At 45.6% G+C, this 9,722-nt stretch overlaps 1 protein-coding gene across 1 annotated transcript; it reads left to right on the top strand.

Moving 5' to 3' along the window:
* The first annotated feature begins 832 nt into the window (after positions 1-832).
* On the top strand, positions 833-9,289 carry ube2ql1 (ubiquitin conjugating enzyme E2 QL1). Its single transcript, XM_071517205.1, has 2 exons — positions 833-1,216; positions 9,158-9,289. The coding sequence occupies exons 1-2, from the start codon at positions 863-865 to the stop codon at positions 9,287-9,289; spliced, it is 486 nt and encodes a 161-aa protein (XP_071373306.1). The 5' UTR covers positions 833-862.
* The last annotated feature ends 433 nt before the right edge of the window (positions 9,290-9,722 follow it).

The following is a 9,722-nucleotide window of genomic DNA, read 5'->3' as shown; positions in this document are numbered from 1 at the left end:
ATAAGATTACTATAGTGCTTTTGCGTAATGCTCGGTCCTTTCCATTGAACAGCTGCAGTCACAGTCATGTTGTTGGTCCACTAGTAGGGGAAAAAGGCTGGATTCCATCGATCTGTTTTGGCAAAATCATTTTATGTCGCTGTTGTTTGGAAATGAAACCGTGTGTAATCATCTAAAAAACTTGTTTATTTATTGTTATATTTAATTTTTTCCCTAGTCGAGCCTTGTCGAGATGATGCACTGAGGAGAAAACAGCACAGGCTCCCCGGTTGTGTTCATCTGAGGCTGCAGTGAACGGAGGGGGGATTGCGGTACAACAAGGTTAATAATCGACATCAATAAAGGTCGTCGCCGTTAACGAGAACCGACTTGAACGGGTGAATCTCGCCCCTGCGTGGGGGGATTGGCGGAAAAAATATAGATCTGTAAAATTATGGCCACCCTACTGCGGAAGATCGGTCTGATCCGTCTGCACGACCGAGACACGGAGGACCCCAAGCACCACCAGGGCTCGTTAAAGGGGACCAAGGGGAACCAGAAAAACAACGCCAACAAGCACTGTCAGACCACCAACGAAACCAACATCCTGAGCACCCCGGAGATCAAGGCGAGGAAGCTGGACCAGCACGGCAAGGACAAGCCGTCCGGCAAGGATAAGCAGGGCAAGGATGCGAAGGAGAAGCAGCAGCAGCAGCTACAGCAGCAGCAACAGCAACAGCAGCAACAGCAACAGCAGCAACAGCAGCAGCAGCAGCAGACGGGGGGAGGCGGTGTGATCGGGGGCAAAGCGACCAGCGCCTCCTCGATACCACCGCTGGCTCCTCACCGGCAACACTGCACCCAGGTGCGGACGCGGAGGCTGATGAAGGAGCTGCAGGAGATCCGGAGGTTAGGGGACAACTTCATCACGGTGGAGCTGGTGGAGGACAACCTGTACGACTGGAACGTCAAGCTGCACCAGGTGGACAAGGACTCGGCGCTGTGGCAGGACATGAAGGAGACGAGCACCGAGTTCATACTGCTCAACGTCTCCTTCCCCGACAATTTCCCCTTCTCGCCGCCGTTCATGCGCGTCCTGACGCCCCGGTTGGAGAACGGCTACGTGCTGGACGGCGGGGCCATATGCATGGAGCTGTTGACCCCCCGCGGATGGTCCAGCGCCTACACGGTGGAGGCGGTCATGAGGCAGTTTGCAGCCAGCCTAGTAAAAGGACAGGTGAGGGAAGTGTGTGTGTGTGTGTGTGTGTGTGTGTGTGTGTGTGTATGTGTTGAATATCATCTTCATGAATCATACAGCATGTTAATCACCTCCAGTGAATTTTTTTTGGAACCATGACACGCACTGCATGTGAGCAATGGCATTGAGGCATCCATGCGCCATGCGTAATTAACGCGTAAAACTGATTTTACGCATGCACTGCAAAATAATATCCATCTCAACAAGGCTTTTAGTTCAGTATGGAGTCCTAGAATCGCATTTTTTCTTCAAATAGCTGAAAAATATGGCAATAGGGTTGAGATATTTGCACTTGTTTCCAATGCAAATTGACTTGTTTCTAGCAATTTCTTGAACCAAGTGTCATTTTCTTGGCACCGCTGGAGGGATCTGTCTTATTCGGCCACGATTCTCAATATACTGTTGTTTCTGAAAAAAAAAACCAAAAAAAACCTATTGAAACAAGTGTAACTGCATAGGAAACAGGTGAGATTAGGAGAATGTTTCACTATTTTAAAGGAAAATAAAACGGAATGGTGTTTTTTTTTGCAGTGTAGGTATAGTTAACGTTTGTCCAGCTCTGCCCAGTCATAAGTGTCCAACTGTAATATCGGAGGCCCGTGGTTTTCTCATCCTCTCTTCTATGGGCAACCTCATGATCTCGGATATTATTAATCTTTATGTGACATTACGGCGGCCATTTCATGCAATGCAACACTCAGTATCTCCTTGATGCCAGCTCTTCTCCGCAGTCCCCGCTTGCTTTCCCTGTATCGCCTCCATAAATCAGCATCGTTTGATAACAGTGGCTGCCAGCAAATGACAAACTCCCTGTGTATAGGGACTATCATGCAGTTTCACAATCTGTGGACTCTTCTATACAACCCAGATGAAATATTTTGAATACATGGAGGAAAGCAATGATTCAACAAGCGTGATGGCTCGAGCAGTGAGACAGACAGATGGACAGATGAAGTCAGCAGGTAGCCTACCTACCAGCAGTCCTCAGTGACTGAGACTGACTACATTATGTAATCCTGTCAAATCTGTTTTCCACATTCACAGTGCACTGCAGCAGCAGCGGCAGTAGCAGCTCTGCCATTCCGATGGTTGCATTTCCAAACTCACTCCAGGCTAGAATCGTTTTAAACCCAGAATAGCATTTTTTTTTTTTTTTTTTTTGTCCATCCAGAAAAGGGTCGTTGTATTTTGTCATGCACAGTTTTAGGCTATTTCATAGTTCAGGCGTTTCATCCAGCAGCATCTGCTTGTTTTCTTGGCATTGAGCCTGTGTCCTTTGACGTCAGTGTTATGACAGTGTTATGGCAGGATACCTTATGTAAACTGTCATTGGATTTCCCCCCCCTCCCCCTCCCGCCAACTCCCCCTCCCGGCCCAAGTACTTTTTTGTCATTGATGATATAACTGAACATTATTCCTTCATTATGCATCTGTTACTAAGAGAGGTCATGCAAAAATAGTCTGTGAGTATGTGTGTGTGTGTGTGTGTGTGTGTGTGTGTTATTTTTCTAAACTAATAAGGGATAAGGTGAATAGCTTCATAGTTCCCATATATATTCTCTAATTCTATGTTTTTTAGGGATAGGCTACATATAAAATGTGCTTACAGGGGCGATATCACCCCCCTCAAATCACCCCTCGAATGTGTGTGTGTGTGTGTGTGTTCATCTTGATTTGCAGCTTGAGGAGATGAGCTAGCAGCTCTGCAGTGCTCCCTAATTATGGTGCAGTGTCTTCCTTCTCCAGTTTGCTAATGGAAACAATATTGATTAATTATGCCTCTGTGTGTGTGTGTGTGTGTGTGTGTGTGTATGTGCTCATGCATGTGTGTCCTGATTTTCTGGGTGATTTACTCGTCTCTCATGCATCATGAAATGACAGACCACACAGCCCTATATCTATGTACTGTATATCTATATACCGTATATCTATACACAGAATCTATTTATTTGCCCTTGGGCACCGGTTCCCCGGCTTGTTTAGAAGCTCCCGCTATTTTTAGAATGAGAGGATACATGCGGTGACAAAGTGGTGAGCTGAAAGTCAACAGACCTGAGTCTTCGCCTGCAGATGTGACGGAGCGCACACACTCACACACACACACACACACACACACTGACAATCACATGGGCCGAGATGAGAGGGTAGTTAGATTAGAGGCGATGACACCTCTTTGGCTGTCTGTGTGTTATCACAGATTCTAAGAGGAAGAGGGTTCCACTGTGGTCTGATGGCCATGAAACAGGAACACCCAGAGATCACGTCAGCCTCGAGAGCCGGCCTTTAACTCCTGCTCTTCAGACCGTCACTTAAAAGGGACAGCTGGAAAAACCTGTCAAGTGTTATCTACAGTGTGCGGCGGTGAATTAAGCCTCGCAGAGCAGTGAAAGTTGTGGAAACAGATGTCCCCGGCAGGTTTTTAGACAGGCTGTAGTCACATCAGTTGCATCTTCTCACTTTTGATTTTGGCTTAGGCTTCTCTGAGGTGTGGAACCAGTTGACCACTTGATCTGTAGTCTGTGCAGCAGCGTTTACACAGTTACAGTCAACCCTTTAAAGCACAATAGCGGTGTGATTTAGACTTAGAGCCCATTTACTACCGGCTACATCAGGTTCTCATTTCCCCCTGTCGTTTTGCAATATGTTGTATTGATTTTTTAACAGTTACTCATTTTTCGTCGTTTTTAAAATACAAACTTTACAGCGTCAAACCAAGCTTGAAATTACCTGCTGTCCCGGCTAACAATGGCGCCCTAAATAAGAAGATGAGGATGTGACAGCAAAGTCTGTAAGGCGAAATGTTTTTGAGGGATTATTTCCTCAACTCAGCATAATGAAATAAGGATAAAACGCAAACTTTGACCACACTAAAAGCCCTCATGTTTGCTGTTATGGATCTTCAAATGGCTTCTTCTGAAGGGAGGAAAGCCCTTGTAGCCCTGATATATCCAAATATGCCAGCTGAGTGTAGACAGTGCCAGGAATAATGTAAAGAGACAATCTGCACCATTGGCACAAACTTAAAAAACAGCGGTATTGTCCTTTAAAGATGCAGCCAATGCGTTCCGGAGGCTTCTCCTTAGCGATATGATGGGGATGATGACGACGGTGCCATCGATCCCTGTTTGTTTACCCTGACCCCTTTAGCACATGTCTGCCTTACGCAATCCCCGGCCCCAAAGCGGCTTCCCAACATGCACTGGGGCCTTCCCTGCCCATTGACTGATCTCCATTCACACGATTACCCAGCAGCCACTTTACACGAGTGTGTCCCTCTCAACGAGCGAGCGCTTAGCTGGAATAGATAAACACTGACATGGCACTGTATAGGCCCGGGGCGCTCGCTCAGCTGAACCACAGCGCGCGCACACACACACACACACACACACACACCCTCTTTTGTTTGCTCACTCTTTCTCATTCACACACACAACACACAAGCACATATTTCTCTATCCGTCTCTCTCTCTGTCCATCTTTGGATGTGCGATACTGAGCCATTCTTGTAGATGGCTGGGAGCACAATGGCGCAAACTAATGCTCAGTTTCCCCTTTTAATGCTGACGTCACAGGCTTTTGTGGGGACTTGTGTGTCTCTCCCCCCCCCCCCCTCTCTCTCTCCCTCTCTCACTCTCTCTCTCACACACACACTCTTTCTCCCTGTTTTTCTATCATATTCTATTTCAGGTTGAGTATCTCTCTCTCTCACACACAAACACACACAACCACTGTATTCACTGTGGGAGTAGACAAACAAGGTACATGAGTCCACTTAATCTCCCTAAATACACACACACACACACACACTGTCCCATGCTCCCTCCATAGAGAACAAACCAATGAGAAATTGCCCGCTATTGTGCTCATAAACAAGTACATGACGCCGACAGCGATTCCTTTAATGACAGCATCATGTTCCACTGCAGGCCACATACCTCCCTGCCATCGATCACTGTGGTAATCACACCTCTTTAACAATGGCCGATTGCCATTACAATCCCCATCCAAGGCAGCGGCAGCCATTTTGAGGTGGTGACAGCAACCATATGGCGAGATGCAACGATATGCATAGATAATGAGGTTGCTAGTGATTTGAAAAGAACGACGTATCCCGGCACATCGCCGGTGTTTGTTTTCAAAGATGGCCGCCTCCGTGACAGTCGTCTAACCGCAGGCAGAGGCGGAGCGGGTTTCAGCAGCTGTGCACAGGTGTCACCCGATCAGTTCATTTTCCATTTTAGGTCAGCGTGGATCAGTAGTGTGGGGGAGAAGAGCGGTGCGTGTCTTTTAATTTGCACAAACAGAAGAGAGGGACAGAAAGGAACACTACCAAGGAACACTGCAAAAAAAAAAAAAAAAAATCCATCTTAAGTCATTTAATCAAGTCTTAAAATCTTATTTTTCTTATAGCAAGTGAAAAAATCTGCCTATGAGGGGAGATAGTTTCACTTGTTTCCAATGCAAGTCAATTTGTCGCAAGAACTTCTAAAATCAAGTGTAATTTTCTTGATTCTAGTGTTTGCCTTGTTTGTTGTTGTTTCAAGATATTGACACTTGTTTCTGGGAAATTACTCAAACAGGTGAAACTGCATTGGAATAAAGTGGAATTATGTCACCCCAGTTGACAGAATGTTTCATTTGTTTTAAGACAAAGCAAGATTTTAAGACTGAATGTGAGACTAAACGACTCATTAGGTTGGACATTTGTTGCAGTGAATGACGTTAAGATCGATGCAAATGGAGGGAAGGATAACAGGACAAGCTCTTCAAAATGTGTGTGTCTGAAAGAGAGAGAGGGAGAGAGAGAGAGGGGGGGAGAGAGAGAGAGAGAGCGTGAGAGGCCGAACGAGAGAGCGAGTGTTGCTAAGCCCCACAGTGAAATGAGGCCAATGTTGTTACAGGAATGGAAACTGTAACCCTAATCTCCAGATCATTCAATGTTATCACCTCATCTGAGAAGCACGCACTGCAAAAAAAATAAAAAATGTCCATATCGCAGTCCTAAAATCTGATTTAAAAAAAAAAAAAGAAAAAGTGAAAAATTGCTTCTGAAACAGCATTAAACACTGTGGCACAGAGGCTCTCCACTAAAACCAATACTAATGAAATTGTTTTAGGTGGGTTGGAGCTCTACAGAGAAATACCTTATATTGTTTTTTTCTCCGTAGTCTGCACCTTAATCCTGCACCGAGGCCCTTCTTTCCTGTTGATCAGGCAAAACCACTGAATAAACTGAGCTGTTATCTTATTGTACAGGACCCAGGAGTGAACCAGTGTTATATAGTGGCACTATATACTATATAGTGTGCACATGTCCACCTTAACAAGCCAGTAACTCTAGTTTGGAGTCCTAAAATCCTATTTTTCAAGGGAAACATTCTGCCAATGGGGAAGTGAGATCATTTCACTTGTTTCCAATTCAAATCAGCTCATTTCAAATGATCTCGCCCCCATAGGCGGAACTTACTTTGAGAAAAATAGCACCTTAGGTCTCATTACAGAAGTAAATTACCTGAGAAGATGGTCATTGTTGCTCTGTGCATTGGACATTGTGCCACTATATAACACAGGCTCACTCCTGGGTCCTCTGCAATAAGATAAAAGCGCAGTTTATTCAGTGTTTTTTCCTTTTTTGCCCGATCACAGAGACAGAAGGGCTTAAATGCAGCATTAAGGTGCAGACTATGGATGTGTAATAATATAAGGGTATTTCTCTGTAGTGCACTGCAGCGTTCAGAGAAGCTTTTCCCCTACTCAAAGAATTTCATTAGTATTGGTTTCAGTGGCGAAAGCCTTAGTGCCGTAGTGTTTTCAGAGGCGATTTCGCCCTGCCAAGAAAAAAATTCTGGTGGGGGGGAGGAGGAGGGTGGAGACTGGTGCATTGTATTACACAGAGCGTGTAAAAACAAATACAGTGAAGTATCCTGCATGTTACAGAGCAGCGGGCATCGTGTCCAGTCAAGCAATCACAGCAGTGCTGATGTGTCTCTTTGGTGCAAATTGTCTCTTTTTTTTCCTCCCTGTGAGGAATAAACATCTGATTGCCCTTTTGAACTATACAGCAAGCTACATAAAAAAGCACTTCATGTAATCCATTACTAAGTATGACCAATGGACAATGATTTACTGTTGCTTTATGAGTCAGCCCTCCTGCCTCTGTCTGTCTTGACCTTCTCTCTGTGAGCAACTGGCCTCCCAATAGTGTATCAGAGATGAGGTGATTTATTTATATATATATGTACAGTACTGTGCAAAAGACTTAGGCATATGTCAGATGCTTTCAAAACGAATGAAAATGAATGAAATAGAAAGTTTCTGAATATTTCTGAATTTTACAGTAAACAGCAGTTTACTGACACACTAATGCAGAAAATAAATAAACATGTAAGACTTCTAAGAAATGTATATAAAAAATCTAGGGTGCCTAAGAATTTTGCACAGTACTGTATATATATGAAATGATGCAATTCAAGATCGAGTGACGTGCTCGTATGCATCACACGTTGTCACGGCTCTGTGTCATGGCGGCGGCGTCTCAATGTTCCGACGTGAATGCGAAGACAGTTGTTTTTCTTTCCCTATTCATCCGCCCACGCGCTCTTCTTCAGGGAAGACTTAGCGCCGCTGCCAACAACGGAATAAGCAGCTTTGTCGTCACAGGCGACGCCCACACCTCTTTTCTCGTTTTTTGTTTTTTTTTTGCCTTGCCATCCCACATTTTATTATTAGCCCCGGTGCGTGAAGAGGAGAGGGTTGCATCAAGGTGCTGGCCGGGTGAACATGTCTCTTCCCTCAGATGTCACAGCGCTCTGTGTGAGATGCTTTTCACACCGATCGCAAGAGCGCTATCTGCTCATATATTTACTTTTCTGTCATATTTACAATGTTGGCGTCATTTACTATTATGGTTGGCTGTTGTCTTCACTTATCTCCCTATTGCCCAGTGTACTGGAAGGTACATTTTCACTTCTGATCGAACGTGACGTCTTAAAAGGCCTCGCCCGGTCTTTTAAACATTGATCTAATGTTGGTCCAACCAGCATTCAGAGCACTTGCAGTGTCAACATCTCCCTTGTGGCTGTGCATTCACCATCCAGTTCATCCGTCTGCATGTGTGGGCTGTGTGTCCATCTCTGTCTTCCTATATGTTGTCTGAAAAGTCTTGAGTCATAGAGAAATCATGCACTTTCCCATAATAATCCGCCAGCTTCTAGACATGTTTGCAAACAGAGTGCCATGCTCCTTTGTATCTAACAAAGCGTATCCAGATCCAGGCAGTGATTTATTGGTGTAGATGTTTTGGATTTATATAGAACGACCTTTTTCGTTCAGGTAGCCTTGAAAGCAAAATTGATATGTTAATGACTTGGCTCAATCTTGACCTGCAACAAAGTAGAAGGCAATCGGAGAGCGCAAAGCTCTGCCAACGCTGAACAATTCTCCAGCCTGCTGTTACACCCAACAATGTTCTTGTCACTTACGTTTTAAGTTAAAGTGATTTCTTGACCCTGCAAACACACCCTTAGGATTTGGAATCAACTCTCTATCTCCGTTAGTTTCATAGTTAGGGCTAAAAAAAAATTATAATCGTCTAATGGCAGAAATCCCAGATCCGGATCACCCAGTTCCTTGGCCCACGGCCTATCTGTCTAGCAGATTTCATGGAAATCCGTTGACAGGTTTTTGAGATATCCTGCTGACAGACAGACAGACAGACAGACAGACAGACAGAGAGACAGACAGACAGACTAGCATGGGTGAAAACATAACATAAAGTAGGTGGATTGCCCATAGGTATGAATGTTTGCGGACCCCAGGAAGAACCCTGATAAAAAAAAACAGAATGAAGTATGGCTTCTATTGATTTATCTTTCCATGCACTCTCAAAGACAGTAACCTTATGGCTCTTTCTCTCCACAGGGGCGCATTTGTAGGAAAGCAGGGAAGTCCAAGAAGGCTTTCAGCCGCAAGGAAGCCGAGGCCACCTTCAAGTCCCTGGTGAAGACCCACGAGAAGTACGGCTGGGTGTCCCCGCCCGTGTCCGACGGCTGAGGGCCCCCGTCCGCCGGCCCGGCCCGCCCTCGCCCCCGCTCCCCCCCACCCCCACCCCGCGCTAGCCGGAGAAACCCAGCTAGCCCCAACACGCGAAACGACACACCACGCTAACTCAACAATCTCCCGACATCACCTTCTTCTGTTTCACTCCAGTTTGTGTTTTTTCTTGATTTTTTTTTTTTTTTTTTTTGAGGTGGGGGGGTGGGAGGGTTCGTTTCTCATCTCCACCAAAACTCTCGGAGAGCGGACACCCGGCTGTCATCGTCACTCGTCCTCCAAGAAAGCGACACTTTGGTTCTCTTTCGTTCCCCTCCCTCTCTTCATCTCTCCTTTCTCCCGGTCGGGGGAGGCCAGAGAGAGGGGAGGTGTGTGCGTGTGTGTGTGTGTGTATGCGCGTGTGTGTGTGTGAGTGAACTGAGTAGTGACTCAC

This window comes from Centroberyx affinis, unplaced genomic scaffold (genome assembly GCF_046629955.1).
Source record: "Centroberyx affinis isolate AG114_WGS23_722 - 3 ecotype Tasmania unplaced genomic scaffold, CSIRO-AGI_Caff_v1 ptg000474l_1, whole genome shotgun sequence".
Lineage (NCBI taxonomy): Eukaryota > Metazoa > Chordata > Actinopteri > Beryciformes > Berycidae > Centroberyx > Centroberyx affinis.
The sequence above is the reverse complement of the archived record's forward strand: the minus strand, read 5'-3'. Positions and strand labels throughout refer to the sequence as shown.